The following is a 25,822-nucleotide window of genomic DNA, read 5'->3' on the forward strand; positions in this document are numbered from 1 at the left end:
TCCTGCGCCCTGGCCATAGCCGCTTCCCTGTCCAGCTCCAGCGCCCTGGCCATAGCCGCTTCCCTGTCCAGCTCCTGCGCCCTGGCCATAGCCGCTTCCCTGTCCTGCTCCAGCGCCCTGGCCATAGCCGCTTCCCTGTCCTGCTCCAGCGCCCTGGCCATAGCCGCTTCCCTGTCCTGCTCCAGCGCCCTGGCCATAGCCGCTTCCCTGTCCAACTCCTGCGCCACTTCCCTGTCCAGCTCCTGCACCCTGGCCATAGCCGCTTCCCAGGCCATAGTCGCTTCCCTGGCCAGCACCCTGTCCTGCACCCTGGCCAAAGCCGCTTCCCTGACCTGCGCCCTGGCCATAGCCGCTTCCCTGTCCTGCGCCCTGTCCCGCACCCTGGCCATAGCCGCTTCCCTGTCCCGCGCCCTGTCCCGCGCCCTGGCCATAGCCGCTTCCCTGACCCGCGCCCTGGCCATAGCCGCTTCCCTGACCCGCGCCCTGGCCATAGCCGCTTCCCTGACCCGCGCCCTGGCCATAGCCGCTTCCCTGGCCAGAACCGTTTCCATGGCAAGTTGCCTGACCTCTTCCCTGGCCACGCGGTTCACTGCATGCAAAGCCACCGGTGGTTGGGCAACATTTCTGTGTGGCAGGACACTGGCCATCATTGAAAACAGCTATCAGCACAGAGTGGGATCATCTCCGGTATGGGACATTGACCTGGCTTCACTGCATGAACACAGATAGTCAGCTTTAGTTTGTGCATATAGACCAGAGATCCTTAAATCTGGACTTCGAGATCCACATTCCTGCAGAGTTTAGCTCCAACCCTAGTCAAACACACCCGAGCATGTTAATCAGTGCCAGTCAATGTCTTTGGGATCATTAGAAAAATCTGAGGTAGGCGGCTTTGATCAGGGTTGGTGAATGGCAAGTTTTATCTAAAGAAAGAATTCCATTCCAAGTCAGTGGTTCTCAATTCCAGTCATGGAACACCCTTACTTAACACACCGGATTGAAATCATCAGCTTGTTGGTCCAGTTCCTGGATCTCTCTCCTGACAAGCTGATGATCACAATCTGGGGTGTTAAATAAGGGGGACATGCAAAGGGATGGCTTTAGCAAGGGACGAGCAAGGGGTCCCCGGGACTGGAATTGAGAACCACTGTTTGAAGCATTATTCCTTTTTATTTTGTAAATCCATCCGGTCCTTAAAGCCATCCCAAGGGATGATTTCAATCCGACTTTAGAGAACAACTAAAGGCAAACTCTCTGCTTAGGACTTACATTGAATCCAGAGTGTTACTAGTATGTGTGTGTGTGTGTGAGTTTAACCTTAGCATCGATTATTAACTGAAACTCACTGAAAACAGGCAGCACGCAAACAGGCCCAAATTCAAATCGACAGCATTTGTGCCCTCCAGGGCAGTCTTCATCAGAGGAACAGCCTCGATGGGATGGTTCGACCATCAGCCTCTCCGGACAGAAACCATCCACTAGAGAATTCAAGAGGATTATAAGGGGAGTGCGGTTTCACCATTTGTAAATCTGTGGTTTTGCAATGGGTCTCAAACCGAAATACAAAGTTTATGCATTTGTCTGCTTCATATCAAAAGCGGTTTAAAACCTACTACGCATTCATAAGCGATGTTAACTATTTTCAAAGACTGAAAGTCACTCATTTCTGCATTTCTTCAGGTTCTGTAATGAAATTAACAGATCTTTTCACCTGTGGTTCGTCTTTGAATAGCGCGAGCTATGCTGAAGTATCCAAACAGACAGAAAAAAACAGCAATCAACGAGAAATACATTCGAGCTGTCATCCTCCCAGCCTGTGATCTCTGCTGGAAAATGCAGTGAATCGGTGCGTCAGGACAAGCAGACAGCAAAGAACACAAAACTAAAACGATTACTTGTTGCTGCAATACCAACTTCTGTAAAATGGGATTTTAAAGATTGAAGGAAAACAGGTTAATTCCAACCCTGATCAAACTCACCTGCCTGTAGCTTTCTAGTAATCTGAAATGCCTTGATTAGCTTGTTCAGGTGTGTATGATTGGGGTTGGACCTGCTGAATGCTACGTTCTAGCCATGTCATAAATTTACGCTGGGTACACGCCAGAAGATAATCGGTCTGATTTTGGGCCGATTTCTCCCCTTCCGACAATCATAGCTATGTCCCGATTATCTTGACTGTTCTACAGATTATGTTATCTGATTTTCTCTTGCCGTGAGGTGTGTTAAGAGTGTCCGAATCTGATCGGAAGAACATCGGAGACGCCCCGATCGCGAATCGTAAATATTTAACACGTTTAATATTTACGATCAGAATCCTGATGTGTGGGGGGGAAGCCCGAGGAAAAATGCGTGCACGCTCTGGAGATTATCACGTGAAACGAAACCGTATCCAATCAGAAAGCGAGATGATGGAAGACTGAAGCCGTCATGGCGCAGCACAAAGTGAAATTGTTGCGGACAGCAGAGATGGAGGATCATCTTGTTGATTTGTGGCAACAGCACAAATGTTTATACGACGTGTCGTGTATAAAATCATTCCAAACACTATCATTGCAATTTCTTCCTGCATATCGTCCGCCATGATTATTCTGAAGTCTCGCGAGATTTCCTGTGTTCAGTCGAGACTCTGGTTGAAAATCTGTTTGTGTGGTGCACTGTCTTTGTCACATCAGACAGACCGAAGCGGTGCGTGCCGGTTCTTCTTAATCTTTTATTTTTTTTTTCTTAAAATTATCCAGAACAAAATTTACAACAGTAAATGTACAAGAGTGTGCAAACCATTTATTCAGTAAATCAACAACTGTATTAAAAAAAATTACAAGTCTTGTTTTTATTAACGATGTTCTCCAAACTGGTGCGGTAGTCCTCAAGTCTCCTGAAGAAAATGGATGAAATTTGGCTTGAACCGATACCTTACCCAAAATAATAAAAAGTTATTACATTCATCTGAACGCATACGTATCAAAGTTATTTTACTGGGAAGCAATACTTTTTCCATTACATTTTGCACATCCACCCAAAAAACAAAAATTCATATAAACACAATTACAAAATACATGTATAATATAGACTCCTGTTCCATTGACCAAACAAATCGCAGGGATAATCAAGATCCAGATTAAATCTCTAACACACTTTAGCCACATATACCATTAAATAGGGCTGTCACGATAGTAGATTTTTCATATCACGGTTATTGTGGCCTTATCGATATACTATAGAAACCTTGGGGGGGCGGTAGTCAAATTATTTTTTGTCTTTCAGTTTGTCCTTTTTCACCCAACGAACAGAAGGATAAACGCAGGACACAATACTCTGGCTTTCTCCATCTTCTTTGTAGCTCCTATGAAATATCAAGAGAGAAAATATGGTCAAGTTCAACAGTGAGGAATAAATATTTATGGTAACTCCTTACAATGAGATGGTTTGTTAACATTAATGTATTAATTAACATGAACGAACAGTGAACAATACGTTATTTTTATTGACAAACAAAGATTAATAAATTGTGTAGAGTCATTCATTGTTCATGTTAGTTCACAGAACATTAATGTTTACAAAGACAACTTGAGATTTTATTAATTCATAAGCTAATGCTGAAATTAGCATGAACTAAGTGCTGTGGAAATATTGTTCATTATTAATTGTCATTTATATGTTAACTAATGAACCTGATTGAAGAATGACCGCAGATGAGGCATTAAGTGCATGGCACTACGACCAACTTAACATTTTACAAGTTTAACGTAGCAATGTGTTTGCTCAGTTTTTCGTAGCTACGCACAGGCCATATTGATTGAAAATACAAAAACAAGACGAGCAAAGAAAACGTGGTACTTATTAAATAAAATCACCCTTTACTTAAATGTAGGAACACAGACAACCGCTGTTAACAGGTTAATATAACATTTCCCAGTCTAGGACTAGAAAAAGAATGGCAACTTACTCTGAGAAACACTGCTCTCCTCAGAGTGGCTGTGTCTTCTTGTGTGACAGGTGCCAGCGTTAAGACACAATACTGCCACCTGGGAGCTCAACCAGGTAGTGGCGCTGGAGTATTAACGTGGTGTAATCATAACAGAACTGTTCATATAAAATATTGCGGACATGCTAATATCGGTATATCGCGACACCCCTACCATGAAACATTTTAAATAAAGCCTCTTACTTGATTTAAACCGTATTTTTCACAAACACGCCAAGCTTTATTCCAATTATAAGTCCACAAGAAGCTTTTGACCTGTAACATCGGTTATGCTATTCCTATATTTATTAGGACGACTGTTTAAGAATCGACGTCTCTTAGAAACATGCCATCTTTAATGTATTGCCTCAAGAATCACAAGAACTTATGGAACCAATTTCAGCATTCATGAAAGGTTTCTAGAGCACCAAATCGGCATAATACAATGACTTCCAACTGGAATAATGGCTGCAGACTATTCAGCTACCCAAGAATAAATTTAAATACACAAAACAGTTCTTTTAAATTGGCAAAAAAGATAGATCATAATTTGCTAATTGTCCAGTACTCGGGGAGAGGAACTTACAGCACTGATGCCAGAGAGCGGTTATGTGAGAGCAAAATGATACCAAACACAAACTCTTCAAATCAAGCAATTTTTTATTTATTTGAGGTGATAGTAGTGGTAGAGAGAGTCAGAAAATCTTTCTAAACAGTTTGAGCAAACAGGGAAAACATGACATCTGAACAAAAGCATTGGAAAAGACCCCCAGAAAGTATTATGCAAAATTCCCATGAACATGTCCCTAAAGGCGACATTGACCTTTGCCACATCCCCGACACTTCCCTTGACCACTTCCCTGTCCTGCTCCTGCTCCAGCGCCCTGGCCATAGCCGCTTCCTTGTCCTGCTCCAGCGCCCTGGCCATAGCCGCTTCCCTGTCCTGCTCCAGCGCCGCTTCCCTGTCCTGCTCCAGCGCCCTGGCCATAGCCGCTTCCCTGTCCTGCTCCAGCGCCGCTTCCCTGTCCTGCTCCAGCGCCCTGGCCAGCGCCGCTTCCCTGTCCTGCTCCAGCGCCCTGGCCATAGCCGCTTCCCTGTCCTGCTCCAGCGCCCTGGCCATAGCCGCTTCCCTGTCCTGCTCCAGCGCCGCTTCCCTGTCCTGCTCCAGCGCCCTGGCCATAGCCGCTTCCCTGTCCTGCTCCAGCGCCACTTCCCTGTCCTGCTCCAGCGCCCTGGCCAGCGCCGCTTCCCTGTCCTGCTCCAGCGCCGCTTCCCTGTCCTGCTCCAGCGCCGCTTCCCTGTCCTGCTCCAGCGCCGCTTCCCTGTCCTGCTCCAGCGCCGCTTCCCTGTCCTGCTCCAGCGCCGCTTCCCTGTCCTGCTCCAGCGCCGCTTCCCTGTCCTGCTCCAGCGCCCTGGCCATAGCCGCTTCCCTGTCCTGCTCCAGCGCCCTGGCCATAGCCGCTTCCCTGTCCTGCTCCAGCGCCCTGGCCAGCTCCCTGTCCGGCTCCTGCCCCAGCGCCCTGGCCAGCTCCCTGTCCGGCTCCTGCCCCAGCGCCCTGGCCAGCTCCCTGTCCGGCTCCTGCCCCAGCGCCCTGGCCAGCTCCCTGTCCGGCTCCTGCCCCAGCGCCGCTTCCCTGTCCGGCTCCTGCCCCAGCGCCGCTTCCCTGTCCTGCCCCAGCGCCGCTTCCCTGTCCTGCCCCAGCGCCGCTTCCCTGTCCTGCCCCAGCGCCGCTTCCCTGTCCGGCTCCAGAGCCCTGGCCAGCGCCGCTTCCCTGTCCTGCTCCTGCGCCGCTTCCCTGTCCTGCTCCTGCTCCAGCGCCGCTTCCCTGTCCGGCTCCTGCTCCAGCGCCGCTTCCCTGTCCGGCTCCTGCTCCAGCGCCGCTTCCCTGTCCGGCTCCTGCTCCAGCGCCGCTTCCCTGTCCGGCTCCTGCTCCAGCGCCACTTCCCTGTCCGGCTCCTGCTCCAGCGCCCTGGCCAGTGCCGCTTCCCTGTCCTGCTCCTGCTCCAGCGCCGCTTCCCTGTCCTGCTCCTGCTCCAGCGCCGCTTCCCTGTCCTGCTCCTGCTCCAGCGCCGCTTCCCTGTCCTGCTCCTGCTCCAGCGCCGCTTCCCTGTCCTGCTCCTGCTCCAGCGCCGCTTCCCTGTCCTGCTCCAGCGCCCTGGCCATAGCCGCTTCCCTGTCCTGCTCCAGCGCCCTGGCCAGCGCCGCTTCCCTGTCCTGCTCCTGCACCGCTTCCCTGTCCTGCTCCTGCTCCAGCGCCCTGGCCATAGCCGCTTCCCTGTCCTGCTCCAGCGCCCTGGCCAGCGCCGCTTCCCTGTCCTGCTCCTGCTCCAGCGCCGCTTCCCTGTCCGGCTCCTGCTCCAGCGCCCTGGCCAGCGCCGCTTCCCTGTCCGGCTCCTGCTCCAGCGCCACTTCCCTGTCCGGCTCCTGCTCCAGCGCCCTGGCCAGCGCCGCTTCCCTGTCCTGCTCCAGCGCCGCTTCCCTGTCCTGCTCCTGCTCCAGCGCCGCTTCCCTGTCCTGCTCCTGCTCCAGCGCCGCTTCCCTGTCCTGCTCCTGCGCCCTGGCCATAGCCGCTTCCCTGTCCTGCTCCAGCGCCCTGGCCATAGCCGCTTCCCTGTCCTGCTCCAGCGCCCTGGCCATAGCCGCTTCCCTGTCCTGCTCCAGCGCCCTGGCCATAGCCGCTTCCCTGTCCTGCTCCAGCACCGCTTCCCTGTCCTGCTCCAGCGCCGCTTCCCTGTCCTGCTCCAGCGCCCTGGCCATAGCCGCTTCCCTGTCCTGCTCCAGCGCCGCTTCCCTGTCCTGCTCCAGCACCGCTTCCCTGTCCTGCTCCAGCACCCTGGCCATAGCCGCTTCCCTGTCCTGCTCCAGCGCCCTGGCCATAGCCGCTTCCCTGTCCTGCTCCAGCGCCCTGGCCATAGCCGCTTCCCTGTCCTGCTCCAGCGCCGCTTCCCTGTCCTGCTCCAGCGCCGCTTCCCTGTCCTGCTCCAGCGCCGCTTCCCTGTCCTGCTCCAGCGCCGCTTCCCTGTCCTGCTCCAGCGCCGCTTCCCTGTCCTGCTCCAGCGCCCTGGCCATAGCCGCTTCCCTGTCCTGCTCCAGTGCCGCTTCCCTGTCCTGCTCCAGCGCCCTGGCCATAGCCGCTTCCCTGTCCTGCTCCAGCGCCGCTTCCCTGTCCTGCTCCAGCGCCGCTTCCCTGTCCTGCTCCAGCGCCCTGGCCATAGCCTCTTCCCTGTCCTGCACCAGCGCCGCTTCCCTGTCCTGCTCCAGCGCCGCTTCCCTGTCCTGCTCCAGCGCCGCTTCCCTGTCCTGCTCCAGCGCCGCTTCCCTGTCCTGCTCCAGCGCCGCTTCCCTGTCCTGCTCCAGCGCCGCTTCCCTGTCCTGCTCCAGCGCCGCTTCCCTGTCCTGCTCCAGCGCCGCTTCCCTGTCCTGCTCCAGCGCCCTGGCCATAGCCTCTTCCCTGTCCTGCACCAGCGCCGCTTCCCTGTCCTGCTCCAGCGCCGCTTCCCTGTCCTGCTCCAGCGCCGCTTCCCTGTCCTGCTCCAGCGCCGCTTCCCTGTCCTGCTCCAGCGCCGCTTCCCTGTCCTGGCCCTCCCTCCAGCGCCCTGGCCATAGCCGCTTCCCTGTCCTGCTCCAGCGCCGCTTCCCTGTCCTGCTCCAGCGCCCTGGCCATAGCCGCTTCCCTGTCCTGCTCCAGCGCCGCTTCCCTGTCCTGCTCCAGCGCCGCTTCCCTGTCCTGCTCCAGCGCCGCTTCCCTGTCCTGCTCCAGCGCCGCTTCCCTGTCCTGCTCCAGCGCCGCTTCCCTGTCCTGCTCCAGCGCCGCTTCCCTGTCCTGCTCCAGCGCCGCTTCCCTGTCCTGCTCCAGCGCCCTGGCCATAGCCGCTTCCCTGTCCAGCTCCTGCACCCTGGCCATAGCCGCTTCCCTGTCCAGCTCCTGCGCCCTGGCCATAGCCGCTTCCCTGTCCAGCTCCTGCGCCCTGGCCATAGCCGCTTCCCTGTCCAGCTCCTGCGCCCTGGCCATAGCCGCTTCCCTGTCCTGCTCCAGCGCCCTGGCCATAGCCGCTTCCCTGTCCTGCTCCAGCGCCCTGGCCATAGCCGCTTCCCTGTCCAGCTCCTGCGCCCTGGCCATAGCCGCTTCCCTGTCCAGCTCCTGCGCCCTGGCCATAGCCGCTTCCCTGTCCAGCTCCTGCGCCCTGGCCATAGCCGCTTCCCTGTCCAGCTCCTGCGCCCTGGCCATAGCCGCTTCCCTGTCCAGCTCCTGCGCCCTGGCCATAGCCGCTTCCCTGTCCAGCTCCTGCGCCCTGGCCATAGCCGCTTCCCTGTCCAGCTCCTGCGCCCTGGCCATAGCCGCTTCCCTGTCCTGCTCCAGCGCCCTGGCCATAGCCGCTTCCCTGTCCAGCTCCTGCGCCCTGGCCATAGCCGCTTCCCTGTCCAGCTCCTGCGCCCTGGCCATAGCCGCTTCCCTGTCCAGCTCCTGCGCCCTGGCCATAGCCGCTTCCCTGTCCAGCTCCTGCGCCCTGGCCATAGCCGCTTCCCTGTCCAGCTCCTGCGCCCTGGCCATAGCCGCTTCCCTGTCCAGCTCCTGCGCCCTGGCCATAGCCGCTTCCCTGTCCTGCTCCAGCGCCCTGGCCATAGCCGCTTCCCTGTCCAACTCCTGCGCCACTTCCCTGTCCAGCTCCTGCACCCTGGCCATAGCCGCTTCCCAGGCCATAGCCGCTTCCCTGGCCAGCACCCTGTCCTGCACCCTGGCCAAAGCCGCTTCCCTGACCTGCGCCCTGGCCATAGCCGCTTCCCTGTCCTGCGCCCTGTCCCGCACCCTGGCCATAGCCGCTTCCCTGTCCCGCGCCCTGTCCCGCGCCCTGGCCATAGCCGCTTCCCTGACCCGCGCCCTGGCCATAGCCGCTTCCCTGACCCGCGCCCTGGCCATAGCCGCTTCCCTGACCCGCGCCCTGGCCATAGCCGCTTCCCTGGCCAGAACCGTTTCCATGGCAAGTTGCCTGACCTCTTCCCTGGCCACGCGGTTCACTGCATGCAAAGCCACCGGTGGTTGGGCAACATTTCTGTGTGGCAGGACACTGGCCATCATTGAAACAGCTATCAGCACAGAGTGGGATCATCTCCGGTATGGGACATTGACCTGGCTTCACTGCATGAACACAGATAGTCAGCTTTAGTTTGTGCATATAGACCAGAGATCCTTAAATCTGGACTTCGAGATCCACATTCCTGCAGAGTTTAGCTCCAACCCTAGTCAAACACACCCGAGCATGTTAATCAGTGCCAGTCAATGTCTTTGGGATCATTAGAAAAATCTGAGGTAGGCGGCTTTGATCAGGGTTGGTGAATGGCAAGTTTTATCTAAAGAAAGAATTCCATTCCAAGTCAGTGGTTCTCAATTCCAGTCATGGAACACCCTTACTTAACACACCGGATTGAAATCATCAGCTTGTTGGTCCAGTTCCTGGATCTCTCTCCTGACAAGCTGATGATCACAATCTGGGGTGTTAAATAAGGGGGACATGCAAAGGGATGGCTTTAGCAAGGGACGAGCAAGGGGTCCCCGGGACTGGAATTGAGAACCACTGTTTGAAGCATTATTCCTTTTTATTTTGTAAATCCATCCGGTCCTTAAAGCCATCCCAAGGGATGATTTCAATCCGACTTTAGAGAACAACTAAAGGCAAACTCTCTGCTTAGGACTTACATTGAATCCAGAGTGTTACTAGTATGTGTGTGTGTGTGTGTGAGTTTAACCTTAGCATCGATTATTAACTGAAACTCACTGAAAACAGGCAGCACGCAAACAGGCCCAAATTCAAATCGACAGCATTTGTGCCCTCCAGGGCAGTCTTCATCAGAGGAACAGCCTCGATGGGATGGTTCGACCATCAGCCTCTCCGGACAGAAACCATCCACTAGAGAATTCAAGAGGATTATAAGGGGAGTGCGGTTTCACCATTTGTAAATCTGTGGTTTTGCAATGGGTCTCAAACCGAAATACAAAGTTTATGCATTTGTCTGCTTCATATCAAAAGCGGTTTAAAACCTACTACGCATTCATAAGCGATGTTAACTATTTTCAAAGACTGAAAGTCACTCATTTCTGCATTTCTTCAGGTTCTGTAATGAAATTAACAGATCTTTTCACCTGTGGTTCGTCTTTGAATAGCGCGAGCTATGCTGAAGTATCCAAACAGACAGAAAAAAACAGCAATCAACGAGAAATACATTCGAGCTGTCATCCTCCCAGCCTGTGATCTCTGCTGGAAAATGCAGTGAATCGGTGCGTCAGGACAAGCAGACAGCAAAGAACACAAAACTAAAACGATTACTTGTTGCTGCAATACCAACTTCTGTAAAATGGGATTTTAAAGATTGAAGGAAAACAGGTTAATTCCAACCCTGATCAAACTCACCTGCCTGTAGCTTTCTAGTAATCTGAAATGCCTTGATTAGCTTGTTCAGGTGTGTATGATTGGGGTTGGACCTGCTGAATGCTACGTTCTAGCCATGTCATAAATTTACGCTGGGTACACGCCAGAAGATAATCGGTCTGATTTTGGGCCGATTTCTCCCCTTCCGACAATCATAGCTATGTCCCGATTATCTTGACTGTTCTACAGATTATGTTATCTGATTTTCTCTTGCCGTGAGGTGTGTTAAGAGTGTCCGAATCTGATCGGAAGAACATCGGAGACGCCCCGATCGCGAATCGTAAATATTTAACACGTTTAATATTTACGATCAGAATCCTGATGTGTGGGGGGAAGCCCGAGGAAAAATGCGTGCACGCTCTGGAGATTATCACGTGAAACGAAACCGTATCCAATCAGAAAGCGAGATGATGGAAGACTGAAGCCGTCATGGCGCAGCACAAAGTGAAATTGTTGCGGACAGCAGAGATGGAGGATCATCTTGTTGATTTGTGGCAACAGCACAAATGTTTATACGACGTGTCGTGTATAAAATCATTCCAAACACTATCATTGCAATTTCTTCCTGCATATCGTCCGCCATGATTATTCTGAAGTCTCGCGAGATTTCCTGTGTTCAGTCGAGACTCTGGTTGAAAATCTGTTTGTGTGGTGCACTGTCTTTGTCACATCAGACAGACCGAAGCGGTGCGTGCCGGTTCTTCTTAATCTTTTATTTTTTTTTTCTTAAAATTATCCAGAACAAAATTTACAACAGTAAATGTACAAGAGTGTGCAAACCATTTATTCAGTAAATCAACAACTGTATTAAAAAAAAATTACAAGTCTTGTTTTTATTAACGATGTTCTCCAAACTGGTGCGGTAGTCCTCAAGTCTCCTGAAGAAAATGGATGAAATTTGGCTTGAACCGATACCTTACCCAAAATAATAAAAAGTTATTACATTCATCTGAACGCATACGTATCAAAGTTATTTTACTGGGAAGCAATACTTTTTCCATTACATTTTGCACATCCACCCAAAAAACAAAAATTCATATAAACACAATTACAAAATACATGTATAATATAGACTCCTGTTCCATTGACCAAACAAATCGCAGGGATAATCAAGATCCAGATTAAATCTCTAACACACTTTAGCCACATATACCATTAAATAGGGCTGTCACGATAGTAGATTTTTCATATCACGGTTATTGTGGCCTTATCGATATACTATAGAAACCTTGGGGGGGCGGTAGTCAAATTATTTTTTGTCTTTCAGTTTGTCCTTTTTCACCCAACGAACAGAAGGATAAACGCAGGACACAATACTCTGGCTTTCTCCATCTTCTTTGTAGCTCCTATGAAATATCAAGAGAGAAAATATGGTCAAGTTCAACAGTGAGGAATAAATATTTATGGTAACTCCTTACAATGAGATGGTTTGTTAACATTAATGTATTAATTAACATGAACGAACAGTGAACAATACGTTATTTTTATTGACAAACAAAGATTAATAAATTGTGTAGAGTCATTCATTGTTCATGTTAGGTCACAGAACATTAATGTTTACAAAGACAACTTGAGATTTTATTAATTCATAAGCTAATGCTGAAATTAGCATGAACTAAGTGCTGTGGAAATATTGTTCATTATTATTTGTCATTTATATGTTAACTAATGAACCTGATTGAAGAATGACCGCAGATGAGGCATTAAGTGCATGGCACTGCGACCAACTTAACATTTTACAAGTTTAACGTAGCAATGTGTTTGCTCAGTTTTTCGTAGCTACGCACAGGCCATATTGATTGAAAATACAAAAACAAGACGAGCAAAGAAAACGTGGTACTTAAATAAAATCACCCTTTACTTAAATGTAGGAACACAGACAACCGCTGTTAACAGGTTAATATAACATTTCCCAGTCTAGGACTAGAAAAAGAATGGCAACTTACTCTGAGAAACACTGCTCTCCTCAGAGTGGCTGTGTCTTCTTGTGTGACAGGTGCCAGCGTTAAGACACAATACTGCCACCTGGGAGCTCAACCAGGTAGTGGCGCTGGAGTATTAACGTGGTGTAATCATAACAGAACTGTTCATATAAAATATTGCGGACATGCTAATATCGGTATATCGCGACACCCCTACCATGAAACATTTTAAATAAAGCCTCTTACTTGATTTAAACCGTATTTTTCACAAACACGCCAAGCTTTATTCCAATTATAAGTCCACAAGAAGCTTTTGACCTGTAACATCGGTTATGCTATTCCTATATTTATTAGGACGACTGTTTAAGAATCGACGTCTCTTAGAAACATGCCATCTTTAATGTATTGCCTCAAGAATCACAAGAACTTATGGAACCAATTTCAGCATTCATGAAAGGTTTCTAGAGCACCAAATCGGCATAATACAATGACTTCCAACTGGAATAATGGCTGCAGACTATTCAGCTACCCAAGAATAAATTTAAATACACAAAACAGTTCTTTTAAATTGGCAAAAAAGATAGATCATAATTTGCTAATTGTCCAGTACTCGGGGAGAGGAACTTACAGCACTGATGCCAGAGAGCGGTTATGTGAGAGCAAAATGATACCAAACACAAACTCTTCAAATCAAGCAATTTTTTATTTATTTGAGGTGATAGTAGTGGTAGAGAGAGTCAGAAAATCTTTCTAAACAGTTTGAGCAAACAGGGAAAACATGACATCTGAACAAAAGCATTGGAAAAGACCCCCAGAAAGTATTATGCAAAATTCCCATGAACATGTCCCTAAAGGCGACATTGACCTTTGCCACATCCCCGACACTTCCCTTGACCACTTCCCTGTCCTGCTCCTGCTCCAGCGCCCTGGCCATAGCCGCTTCCTTGTCCTGCTCCAGCGCCCTGGCCATAGCCGCTTCCCTGTCCTGCTCCAGCGCCGCTTCCCTGTCCTGCTCCAGCGCCCTGGCCATAGCCGCTTCCCTGTCCTGCTCCAGCGCCGCTTCCCTGTCCTGCTCCAGCGCCCTGGCCAGCGCCGCTTCCCTGTCCTGCTCCAGCGCCCTGGCCATAGCCGCTTCCCTGTCCTGCTCCAGCGCCCTGGCCATAGCCGCTTCCCTGTCCTGCTCCAGCGCCGCTTCCCTGTCCTGCTCCAGCGCCCTGGCCATAGCCGCTTCCCTGTCCTGCTCCAGCGCCGCTTCCCTGTCCTGCTCCAGCGCCCTGGCCAGCGCCGCTTCCCTGTCCTGCTCCAGCGCCCTGGCCATAGCCGCTTCCCTGTCCTGCTCCAGCGCCGCTTCCCTGTCCTGCTCCAGCGCCGCTTCCCTGTCCTGCTCCAGCGCCGCTTCCCTGTCCTGCTCCAGCGCCGCTTCCCTGTCCTGCTCCAGCGCCGCTTCCCTGTCCTGCTCCAGCGCCGCTTCCCTGTCCTGCTCCAGCGCCGCTTCCCTGTCCTGCTCCAGCGCCGCTTCCCTGTCCTGCTCCAGCGCCGCTTCCCTGTCCTGCTCCAGCGCCCTGGCCATAGCCGCTTCCCTGTCCTGCTCCAGCGCCCTGGCCAGCTCCCTGTCCGGCTCCTGCCCCAGCGCCCTGGCCAGCTCCCTGTCCGGCTCCTGCCCCAGCGCCGCTTCCCTGTCCGGCTCCTGCCCCAGCGCCGCTTCCCTGTCCTGCCCCAGCGCCGCTTCCCTGTCCTGCCCCAGCGCCGCTTCCCTGTCCTGCCCCAGCGCCGCTTCCCTGTCCGGCTCCAGAGCCCTGGCCAGCGCCGCTTCCCTGTCCTGCTCCTGCGCCGCTTCCCTGTCCTGCTCCTGCTCCAGCGCCGCTTCCCTGTCCGGCTCCTGCTCCAGCGCCGCTTCCCTGTCCGGCTCCTGCTCCAGCGCCGCTTCCCTGTCCGGCTCCTGCTCCAGCGCCGCTTCCCTGTCCGGCTCCTGCTCCAGCGCCGCTTCCCTGTCCGGCTCCTGCTCCAGCGCCGCTTCCCTGTCCGGCTCCTGCTCCAGCGCCGCTTCCCTGTCCGGCTCCTGCTCCAGCGCCGCTTCCCTGTCCTGCTCCTGCTCCAGCGCCACTTCCCTGTCCGGCTCCTGCTCCAGCGCCCTGGCCAGTGCCGCTTCCCTGTCCTGCTCCTGCTCCAGCGCCGCTTCCCTGTCCTGCTCCTGCTCCAGCGCCGCTTCCCTGTCCTGCTCCTGCTCCAGCGCCGCTTCCCTGTCCTGCTCCTGCTCCAGCGCCGCTTCCCTGTCCTGCTCCTGCTCCAGCGCCGCTTCCCTGTCCTGCTCCAGCGCCCTGGCCATAGCCGCTTCCCTGTCCTGCTCCAGCGCCCTGGCCAGCGCCGCTTCCCTGTCCTGCTCCTGCACCGCTTCCCTGTCCTGCTCCTGCTCCAGCGCCCTGGCCATAGCCGCTTCCCTGTCCTGCTCCAGCGCCCTGGCCAGCGCCGCTTCCCTGTCCTGCTCCTGCTCCAGCGCCGCTTCCCTGTCCGGCTCCTGCTCCAGCGCCCTGGCCAGCGCCGCTTCCCTGTCCGGCTCCTGCTCCAGCGCCACTTCCCTGTCCGGCTCCTGCTCCAGCGCCCTGGCCAGCGCCGCTTCCCTGTCCTGCTCCAGCGCCGCTTCCCTGTCCTGCTCCTGCTCCAGCGCCGCTTCCCTGTCCTGCTCCTGCTCCAGCGCCGCTTCCCTGTCCTGCTCCTGCCTCCTGCTCCAGCGCCGCTTCCCTGTCCTGCTCCTGCGCCCTGGCCATAGCCGCTTCCCTGTCCTGCTCCAGCGCCCAGGCCATAGCCGCTTCCCTGTCCTGCTCCAGCGCCCTGGCCATAGCCGCTTCCCTGTCCTGCTCCAGCACCGCTTCCCTGTCCTGCTCCAGCGCCGCTTCCCTGTCCTGCTCCAGCGCCCTGGCCATAGCCGCTTCCCTGTCCTGCTCCAGCACCGCTTCCCTGTCCTGCTCCAGCACCCTGACCATAGCCGCTTCCCTGTCCTGCTCCAGCGCCCTGGCCATAGCCGCTTCCCTGTCCTGCTCCAGCGCCGCTTCCCTGTCCTGCTCCAGCGCCGCTTCCCTGTCCTGCTCCAGCGCCGCTTCCCTGTCCTGCTCCAGCGCCGCTTCCCTGTCCTGCTCCAGCGCCGCTTCCCTGTCCTGCTCCAGCGCCCTGGCCATAGCCGCTTCCCTGTCCTGCTCCAGCGCCGCTTCCCTGTCCTGCTCCAGCGCCCTGGCCATAGCCGCTTCCCTGTCCTGCTCCAGCGCCGCTTCCCTGTCCTGCTCCAGCGCCGCTTCCCTGTCCTGCTCCAGCGCCCTGGCCATAGCCTCTTCCCTGTCCTGCACCAGCGCCGCTTCCCTGTCCTGCTCCAGCGCCGCTTCCCTGTCCTGCTCCAGCGCCGCTTCCCTGTCCTGCTCCAGCGCCGCTTCCCTGTCCTGCTCCAGCGCCGCTTCCCTGTCCTGCTCCAGCGCCCTGGCCATAGCCGCTTCCCTGTCCTGCTCCAGCGCCGCTTCCCTGTCCTGCTCCAGCGCCCTGGCCATAGCCGCTTCCCTGTCCTGCTCCAGCGCCGCTTCCCTGTCCTGCTCCAGCGCCGCTTCCCTGTCCTGCTCCAGCGCCGCTTCCCTGTCCTGCTCCAGCGCCGCTTCCCTGTCCTGCTCCAGCGCCCTGGCCATAGCCGCTTCCCTGTCCAGCTCCTGCGCCCTGGCCATAGCCGCTTCCCTGTCCAGCTCCTGCGCCCTGGCCATAGCCGCTTCCCTGTCCAGCTCCTGCGCCCTGGCCATAGCCGCTTCCCTGTCCAGCTCCTGCGCCCTGGCCATAGCCGCTTCCCTGTCCAGCTCCTGCGCCCTGGCCATAGCCGCTTCCCTGTCCTGCTCCAGCGCCCTGGCCATAGCCGCTTCCCTGTCCTGCTCCAGCGCCCTGGCCATAGCCGCTTCCCTGTCCTGCTCCAGCGCCCTGGCCATAGCCGCTTCCCTGTCCAGCTCCTGCGCCCTGGCCATAGCCGCTTCCCTGTCCAGCTCCTGCGCCCTGGCCATAGCCGCTTCCCTGTCCAGCTCCTGCGCCCTGGCCATAGCCGCTTCCCTGTCCAGCTCCTGCGCCCTGGCCATAGCCGCTTCCCTGTCCTGCTCCAGCGCCCTGGCCATAGCCGCTTCCCTGTCCGGCTCCTGCTCCAGCGCCGCTTCCCTGTCCGGCTCCTGCTCCAGCGCCGCTTCCCTGTCCTGCTCCTGCTCCAGCGCCACTTCCCTGTCCGGCTCCTGCTCCAGCGCCCTGGCCAGTGCCGCTTCCCTGTCCTGCTCCTGCTCCAGCGCCGCTTCCCTGTCCTGCTCCTGCTCCAGCGCCGCTTCCCTGTCCTGCTCCTGCTCCAGCGCCGCTTCCCTGTCCTGCTCCTGCTCCAGCGCCGCTTCCCTGTCCTGCTCCAGCGCCCTGGCCATAGCCGCTTCCCTGTCCTGCTCCAGCGCCCTGGCCATAGCCGCTTCCCTGTCCTGCTCCAGCGCCCTGGCCAGCGCCGCTTCCCTGTCCTGCTCCTGCACCGCTTCCCTGTCCTGCTCCTGCTCCAGCGCCCTGGCCATAGCCGCTTCCCTGTCCTGCTCCAGCGCCCTGGCCAGCGCCGCTTCCCTGTCCTGCTCCTGCTCCAGCGCCGCTTCCCTGTCCGGCTCCTGCTCTAGCGCCCTGGCCAGCGCCGCTTCCCTGTCCGGCTCCTGCTCCAGCGCCACTTCCCTGTCCGGCTCCTGCTCCAGCGCCCTGGCCAGCGCCGCTTCCCTGTCCTGCTCCAGCGCCGCTTCCCTGTCCTGCTCCTGCTCCAGCGCCGCTTCCCTGTCCTGCTCCTGCTCCAGCGCCACTTCCCTGTCCGGCTCCTGCTCCAGCGCCCTGGCCAGCGCCGCTTCCCTGTCCTGCTCCAGCGCCGCTTCCCTGTCCTGCTCCTGCTCCAGCGCCGCTTCCCTGTCCTGCTCCTGCTCCAGCGCCGCTTCCCTGTCCTGCTCCTGCGCCCTGGCCATAGCCGCTTCCCTGTCCTGCTCCAGCGCCCTGGCCATAGCCGCTTCCCTGTCCTGCTCCAGCGCCCTGGCCATAGCCGCTTCCCTGTCCTGCTCCAGCACCGCTTCCCTGTCCTGCTCCAGCGCCGCTTCCCTGTCCTGCTCCAGCGCCCTGGCCATAGCCGCTTCCCTGTCCTGCTCCAGCACCGCTTCCCTGTCCTGCTCCAGCACCCTGGCCATAGCCGCTTCCCTGTCCTGCTCCAGCGCCCTGGCCATAGCCGCTTCCCTGTCCTGCTCCAGCGCCGCTTCCCTGTCCTGCTCCAGCGCCGCTTCCCTGTCCTGCTCCAGCGCCGCTTCCCTGTCCTGCTCCAGCGCCGCTTCCCTGTCCTGCTCCAGCGCCGCTTCCCTGTCCTGCTCCAGCGCCCTGGCCATAGCCGCTTCCCTGTCCTGCTCCAGCGCCGCTTCCCTGTCCTGCTCCAGCGCCCTGGCCATAGCCGCTTCCCTGTCCTGCTCCAGCGCCGCTTCCCTGTCCTGCTCCAGCGCCGCTTCCCTGTCCTGCTCCAGCGCCCTGGCCATAGCCTCTTCCCTGTCCTGCACCAGCGCCGCTTCCCTGTCCTGCTCCAGCGCCGCTTCCCTGTCCTGCTCCAGCGCCGCTTCCCTGTCCTGCTCCAGCGCCGCTTCCCTGTCCTGCTCCAGCGCCGCTTCCCTGTCCTGCTCCAGCGCCCTGGCCATAGCCGCTTCCCTGTCCTGCTCCAGCGCCGCTTCCCTGTCCTGCTCCAGCGCCCTGGCCATAGCCGCTTCCCTGTCCTGCTCCAGCGCCGCTTCCCTGTCCTGCTCCAGCGCCGCTTCCCTGTCCTGCTCCAGCGCCGCTTCCCTGTCCTGCTCCAGCGCCGCTTCCCTGTCCTGCTCCAGCGCCGCTTCCCTGTCCTGCTCCAGCGCCGCTTCCCTGTCCTGCTCCAGCGCCGCTTCCCTGTCCTGCTCCAGCGCCGCTTCCCTGTCCTGCTCCAGCGCCCTGGCCATAGCCGCTTCCCTGTCCAGCTCCTGCGCCCTGGCCATAGCCGCTTCCCTGTCCAGCTCCTGCGCCCTGGCCATAGCCGCTTCCCTGTCCAGCTCCTGCGCCCTGGCCATAGCCGCTTCCCTGTCCTGCTCCAGCGCCCTGGCCATAGCCGCTTCCCTGTCCTGCTCCAGCGCCCTGGCCATAGCCGCTTCCCTGTCCAGCTCCTGCGCCCTGGCCATAGCCGCTTCCCTGTCCAGCTCCTGCGCCCTGGCCATAGCCGCTTCCCTGTCCAGCTCCTGCGCCCTGGCCATAGCCGCTTCCCTGTCCAGCTCCTGCGCCCTGGCCATAGCCGCTTCCCTGTCCAGCTCCTGCGCCCTGGCCATAGCCGCTTCCCTGTCCTGCTCCAGCGCCCTGGCCATAGCCGCTTCCCTGTCCTGCTCCAGCGCCCTGGCCATAGCCGCTTCCCTGTCCAGCTCCTGCGCCCTGGCCATAGCCGCTTCCCTGTCCAGCTCCTGCGCCCTGGCCATAGCCGCTTCCCTGTCCAGCTCCTGCGCCCTGGCCATAGCCGCTTCCCTGTCCAGCTCCTGCGCCCTGGCCATAGCCGCTTCCCTGTCCAGCTCCTGCGCCCTGGCCATAGCCGCTTCCCTGTCCTGCTCCAGCGCCCTGGCCATAGCCGCTTCCCTGTCCAACTCCTGCGCCACTTCCCTGTCCAGCTCCTGCACCCTGGCCATAGCCGCTTCCCAGGCCATAGCCGCTTCCCTGGCCAGCACCCTTACCTGCACCCTGGCCAAAGCCGCTTCCCTGACCTGCGCCCTGGCCATAGCCGCTTCCCTGTCCTGCGCCCTGTCCCGCACCCTGGCCATAGCCGCTTCCCTGTCCCGCGCCCTGTCCCGCGCCCTGGCCATAGCCGCTTCCCTGACCCGCGCCCTGGCCATAGCCGCTTCCCTGACCCGCGCCCTGGCCATAGCCGCTTCCCTGACCCGCGCCCTGGCCATAGCCGCTTCCCTGGCCAGAACCGTTTCCATGGCAAGTTGCCTGACCTCTTCCCTGGCCACGCGGTTCACTGCATGCAAAGCCACCGGTGGTTGGGCAACATTTCTGTGTGGCAGGACACTGGCCATCATTGAAACAGCTATCAGCACAGAGTGGGATCATCTCCGGTATGGGACATTGACCTGGCTTCACTGCATGAACACAGATAGTCAGCTTTAGTTTGTGCATATAGACCAGAGATCCTTAAATCTGGACTTCGAGATCCACATTCCTGCAGAGTTTAGCTCCAACCCTAGTCAAACACACCCGAGCATGTTAATCAGTGCCAGTCAATGTCTTTGGGATCATTAGAAAAATCTGAGGTAGGCGGCTTTGATCAGGGTTGGTGAATGGCAAGTTTTATCTAAAGAAAGAATTCCATTCCAAGTCAGTGGTTCTCAATTCCAGTCATGGAACACCCTTACTTAACACACCGGATTGAAATCATCAGCTTGTTGGTCCAGTTCCTGGATCTCTCTCCTGACAAGCTGATGATCACAATCTGGGGTGTTAAATAAGGGGGACATGCAAAGGGATGGCTTTAGCAAGGGACGAGCAAGGGGTCCCCGGGACTGGAATTGAGAACCACTGTTTGAAGCATTATTCCTTTTTATTTTGTAAATCCATCCGGTCCTTAAAGCCATCCCAAGGGATGATTTCAATCCGACTTTAGAGAACAACTAAAGGCAAACTCTCTGCTTAGGACTTACATTGAATCCAGAGTGTTACTAGTATGTGTGTGTGTGTGTGAGTTTAACCTTAGCATCGATTATTAACTGAAACTCACTGAAAACAGGCAGCACGCAAACAGGCCCAAATTCAAATCGACAGCATTTGTGCCCTCCAGGGCAGTCTTCATCAGAGGAACAGCCTCGATGGGATGGTTCGACCATCAGCCTCTCCGGACAGAAACCATCCACTAGAGAATTCAAGAGGATTATAAGGGGAGTGCGGTTTCACCATTTGTAAATCTGTGGTTTTGCAATGGGTCTCAAACCGAAATACAAAGTTTATGCATTTGTCTGCTTCATATCAAAAGCGGTTTAAAACCTACTACGCATTCATAAGCGATGTTAACTATTTTCAAAGACTGAAAGTCACTCATTTCTGCATTTCTTCAGGTTCTGTAATGAAATTAACAGATCTTTTCACCTGTGGTTCGTCTTTGAATAGCGCGAGCTATGCTGAAGTATCCAAACAGACAGAAAAAAACAGCAATCAACGAGAAATACATTCGAGCTGTCATCCTCCCAGCCTGTGATCTCTGCTGGAAAATGCAGTGAATCGGTGCGTCAGGACAAGCAGACAGCAAAGAACACAAAACTAAAACGATTACTTGTTGCTGCAATACCAACTTCTGTAAAATGGGATTTTAAAGATTGAAGGAAAACAGGTTAATTCCAACCCTGATCAAACTCACCTGCCTGTAGCTTTCTAGTAATCTGAAATGCCTTGATTAGCTTGTTCAGGTGTGTATGATTGGGGTTGGACCTGCTGAATGCTACGTTCTAGCCATGTCATAAATTTACGCTGGGTACACGCCAGAAGATAATCGGTCTGATTTTGGGCCGATTTCTCCCCTTCCGACAATCATAGCTATGTCCCGATTATCTTGACTGTTCTACAGATTATGTTATCTGATTTTCTCTTGCCGTGAGGTGTGTTAAGAGTGTCCGAATCTGATCGGAAGAACATCGGAGACGCCCCGATCGCGAATCGTAAATATTTAACACGTTTAATATTTACGATCAGAATCCTGATGTGTGGGGGGGAAGCCCGAGGAAAAATGCGTGCACGCTCTGGAGATTATCACGTGAAACGAAACCGTATCCAATCAGAAAGCGAGATGATGGAAGACTGAAGCCGTCATGGCGCAGCACAAAGTGAAATTGTTGCGGACAGCAGAGATGGAGGATCATCTTGTTGATTTGTGGCAACAGCACAAATGTTTATACGACGTGTCGTGTATAAAATCATTCCAAACACTATCATTGCAATTTCTTCCTGCATATCGTCCGCCATGATTATTCTGAAGTCTCGCGAGATTTCCTGTGTTCAGTCGAGACTCTGGTTGAAAATCTGTTTGTGTGGTGCACTGTCTTTGTCACATCAGACAGACCGAAGCGGTGCGTGCCGGTTCTTCTTAATCTTTTATTTTTTTTTTCTTAAAATTATCCAGAACAAAATTTACAACAGTAAATGTACAAGAGTGTGCAAACCATTTATTCAGTAAATCAACAACTGTATTAAAAAAAAATTACAAGTCTTGTTTTTATTAACGATGTTCTCCAAACTGGTGCGGTAGTCCTCAAGTCTCCTGAAGAAAATGGATGAAATTTGGCTTGAACCGATACCTTACCCAAAATAATAAAAAGTTATTACATTCATCTGAACGCATACGTATCAAAGTTATTTTACTGGGAAGCAATACTTTTTCCATTACATTTTGCACATCCACCCAAAAAACAAAAATTCATATAAACACAATTACAAAATACATGTATAATATAGACTCCTGTTCCATTGACCAAACAAATCGCAGGGATAATCAAGATCCAGATTAAATCTCTAACACACTTTAGCCACATATACCATTAAATAGGGCTGTCACGATAGTAGATTTTTCATATCACGGTTATTGTGGCCTTATCGATATACTATAGAAACCTTGGGGGGGCGGTAGTCAAATTATTTTTTGTCTTTCAGTTTGTCCTTTTTCACCCAACGAACAGAAGGATAAACGCAGGACACAATACTCTGGCTTTCTCCATCTTCTTTGTAGCTCCTATGAAATATCAAGAGAGAAAATATGGTCAAGTTCAACAGTGAGGAATAAATATTTATGGTAACTCCTTACAATGAGATGGTTTGTTAACATTAATGTATTAATTAACATGAACGAACAGTGAACAATACGTTATTTTTATTGACAAACAAAGATTAATAAATTGTGTAGAGTCATTCATTGTTCATGTTAGGTCACAGAACATTAATGTTTACAAAGACAACTTGAGATTTTATTAATTCATAAGCTAATGCTGAAATTAGCATGAACTAAGTGCTGTGGAAATATTGTTCATTATTATTTGTCATTTATATGTTAACTAATGAACCTGATTGAAGAATGACCGCAGATGAGGCATTAAGTGCATGGCACTGCGACCAACTTAACATTTTACAAGTTTAACGTAGCAATGTGTTTGCTCAGTTTTTCGTAGCTACGCACAGGCCATATTGATTGAAAATACAAAAACAAGACGAGCAAAGAAAACGTGGTACTTAAATAAAATCACCCTTTACTTAAATGTAGGAACACAGACAACCGCTGTTAACAGGTTAATATAACATTTCCCAGTCTAGGACTAGAAAAAGAATGGCAACTTACTCTGAGAAACACTGCTCTCCTCAGAGTGGCTGTGTCTTCTTGTGTGACAGGTGCCAGCGTTAAGACACAATACTGCCACCTGGGAGCTCAACCAGGTAGTGGCGCTGGAGTATTAACGTGGTGTAATCATAACAGAACTGTTCATATAAAATATTGCGGACATGCTAATATCGGTATATCGCGACACCCCTACCATGAAACATTTTAAATAAAGCCTCTTACTTTATTTAAACCGTATTTTTCACAAACACGCCAAGCTTTATTCCAATTATAAGTCCACAAGAAGCTTTTGACCTGTAACATCGGTTATGCTATTCCTATATTTATTAGGACGACTGTTTAAGAATCGACGTCTCTTAGAAACATGCCATCTTTAATGTATTGCCTCAAGAATCACAAGAACTTATGGAACCAATTTCAGCATTCATGAAAGGTTTCTAGAGCACCAAATCGGCATAATACAATGACTTCCAACTGGAATAATGGCTGCAGACTATTCAGCTACCCAAGAATAAATTTAAATACACAAAACAGTTCTTTTAAATTGGCAAAAAAGATAGATCATAATTTGCTAATTGTCCAGTACTCGGGGAGAGGAACTTACAGCACTGATGCCAGAGAGCGGTTATGTGAGAGCAAAATGATACCAAACACAAACTCTTCAAATCAAGCAATTTTTTATTTATTTGAGGTGATAGTAGTGGTAGAGAGAGTCAGAAAATCTTTCTAAACAGTTTGAGCAAACAGGGAAAACATGACATCTGAACAAAAGCATTGGAAAAGACCCCCAGAAAGTATTATGCAAAATTCCCATGAACATGTCCCTAAAGGCGACATTGACCTTTGCCACATCCCCGACACTTCCCTTGACCACTTCCCTGTCCTGCTCCTGCTCCAGCGCCCTGGCCATAGCCGCTTCCTTGTCCTGCTCCAGCGCCCTGGCCATAGCCGCTTCCCTGTCCTGCTCCAGCGCCGCTTCCCTGTCCTGCTCCAGCGCCCTGGCCATAGCCGCTTCCCTGTCCTGCTCCAGCGCCGCTTCCCTGTCCTGCTCCAGCGCCCTGGCCAGCGCCGCTTCCCTGTCCTGCTCCAGCGCCCTGGCCATAGCCGCTTCCCTGTCCTGCTCCAGCGCCCTGGCCATAGCCGCTTCCCTGTCCTGCTCCAGCGCCGCTTCCCTGTCCTGCTCCAGCGCCCTGGCCATAGCCGCTTCCCTGTCCTGCTCCAGCGCCACTTCCCTGTCCTGCTCCAGCGCCCTGGCCAGCGCCGCTTCCCTGTCCTGCTCCAGCGCCCTGGCCATAGCCGCTTCCCTGTCCTGCTCCAGCGCCGCTTCCCTGTCCTGCTCCAGCGCCGCTTCCCTGTCCTGCTCCAGCGCCGCTTCCCTGTCCTGCTCCAGCGCCGCTTCCCTGTCCTGCTCCAGCGCCGCTTCCCTGTCCTGCTCCAGCGCCGCTTCCCTGTCCTGCTCCAGCGCCGCTTCCCTGTCCTGCTCCAGCGCCCTGGCCATAGCCGCTTCCCTGTCCTGCTCCAGCGCCCTGGCCAGCTCCCTGTCCGGCTCCTGCCCCAGCGCCCTGGCCAGCTCCCTGTCCGGCTCCTGCCCCAGCGCCGCTTCCCTGTCCGGCTCCTGCCCCAGCGCCGCTTCCCTGTCCTGCCCCAGCGCCGCTTCCCTGTCCTGCCCCAGCGCCGCTTCCCTGTCCTGCCCCAGCGCCGCTTCCCTGTCCTGCCCCAGCGCCGCTTCCCTGTCCGGCTCCAGAGCCCTGGCCAGCGCCGCTTCCCTGTCCTGCTCCTGCGCCGCTTCCCTGTCCTGCTCCTGCTCCAGCGCCGCTTCCCTGTCCGGCTCCTGCTCCAGCGCCGCTTCCCTGTCCGGCTCCTGCTCCAGCGCCGCTTCCCTGTCCGGCTCCTGCTCCAGCGCCGCTTCCCTGTCCGGCTCCTGCTCCAGCGCCGCTTCCCTGTCCGGCTCCTGCTCCAGCGCCGCTTCCCTGTCCGGCTCCTGCTCCAGCGCCGCTTCCCTGTCCGGCTCCTGCTCCAGCGCCGCTTCCCTGTCCGGCTCCTGCTCCAGCGCCCTGGCCAGTGCCGCTTCCCTGTCCTGCTCCTGCTCCAGCGCCGCTTCCCTGTCCTGCTCCTGCTCCAGCGCCGCTTCCCTGTCCTGCTCCTGCTCCAGCGCCGCTTCCCTGTCCTGCTCCTGCTCCAGCGCCGCTTCCCTGTCCTGCTCCAGCGCCCTGGCCATAGCCGCTTCCCTGTCCTGCTCCAGCGCCCTGGCCAGCGCCGCTTCCCTGTCCTGCTCCTGCACCGCTTCCCTGTCCTGCTCCTGCTCCAGCGCCCTGGCCATAGCCGCTTCCCTGTCCTGCTCCAGCGCCCTGGCCAGCGCCGCTTCCCTGTCCTGCTCCTGCTCCAGCGCCGCTTCCCTGTCCGGCTCCTGCTCCAGCGCCCTGGCCAGCGCCGCTTCCCTGTCCGGCTCCTGCTCCAGCGCCACTTCCCTGTCCGGCTCCTGCTCCAGCGCCCTGGCCAGCGCCGCTTCCCTGTCCTGCTCCAGCGCCGCTTCCCTGTCCTGCTCCTGCTCCAGCGCCGCTTCCCTGTCCGGCTCCTGCTCCAGCGCCACTTCCCTGTCCGGCTCCTGCTCCAGCGCCCTGGCCAGCGCCGCTTCCCTGTCCTGCTCCAGCGCCGCTTCCCTGTCCTGCTCCTGCTCCAGCGCCGCTTCCCTGTCCTGCTCCTGCTCCAGCGCCGCTTCCCTGTCCTGCTCCTGCTCCAGCGCCGCTTCCCTGTCCTGCTCCTGCTCCAGCGCCGCTTCCCTGTCCTGCTCCTGCGCCCTGGCCATAGCCGCTTCCCTGTCCTGCTCCAGCGCCCTGGCCATAGCCGCTTCCCTGTCCTGCTCCAGCGCCCTGGCCATAGCCGTTCCCTGTCCTGCTCCAGCACCGCTTCCCTGTCCTGCTCCAGCGCCGCTTCCCTGTCCTGCTCCAGCGCCCTGGCCATAGCCGCTTCCCTGTCCTGCTCCAGCACCGCTTCCCTGTCCTGCTCCAGCACCCTGGCCATAGCCGCTTCCCTGTCCTGCTCCAGCGCCCTGGCCATAGCCGCTTCCCTGTCCTGCTCCAGCACCGCTTCCCTGTCCTGCTCCAGCGCCGCTTCCCTGTCCTGCTCCAGCGCCGC

The 25,822-nt window shown here is 55.3% G+C and overlaps 2 protein-coding genes and 1 long non-coding RNA gene across 3 annotated transcripts; all 3 read right to left on the reverse strand.

Annotated features, from left to right (window-relative positions):
• Nucleotides 1–653: 653 nt before the first annotated feature.
• LOC113091712 (uncharacterized) lies at nucleotides 654–1,924 on the reverse strand. Its single transcript, XR_003287422.1, has 3 exons — nucleotides 1,712–1,924; nucleotides 1,347–1,478; nucleotides 654–711 (listed from the first exon to the last, which is right to left on the reverse strand). It is a non-coding gene; the product is annotated as an uncharacterized LOC113091712 (long non-coding RNA).
• Nucleotides 1,925–6,891: 4,967 nt separating this feature from the next.
• LOC113091710 (fibroin heavy chain-like) lies at nucleotides 6,892–10,359 on the reverse strand (the record flags this gene model as incomplete). Its single annotated transcript, XM_026257280.1, has 3 exons — nucleotides 10,105–10,359; nucleotides 8,869–9,102; nucleotides 6,892–7,421 (listed from the first exon to the last, which is right to left on the reverse strand). Coding segments are annotated over exons 1-3 (858 nt in total), but the record flags the coding sequence as incomplete, so codon positions are not given.
• A 7,203-nt stretch (nucleotides 10,360–17,562) lies between these two features.
• LOC113091714 (fibroin heavy chain-like) lies at nucleotides 17,563–20,707 on the reverse strand (the record flags this gene model as incomplete). The annotated part of the gene is made up of 3 exons (XM_026257283.1): nucleotides 20,455–20,707; nucleotides 19,083–19,454; nucleotides 17,563–17,960 (listed from the first exon to the last, which is right to left on the reverse strand). Coding segments are annotated over exons 1-3 (864 nt in total), but the record flags the coding sequence as incomplete, so codon positions are not given.
• Between the last annotated feature and the right edge of the window lie 5,115 nt (nucleotides 20,708–25,822).

Source organism: Carassius auratus, unplaced genomic scaffold, assembly GCF_003368295.1.
Source record: "Carassius auratus strain Wakin unplaced genomic scaffold, ASM336829v1 scaf_tig00214261, whole genome shotgun sequence".
NCBI lineage: Eukaryota > Metazoa > Chordata > Actinopteri > Cypriniformes > Cyprinidae > Carassius > Carassius auratus.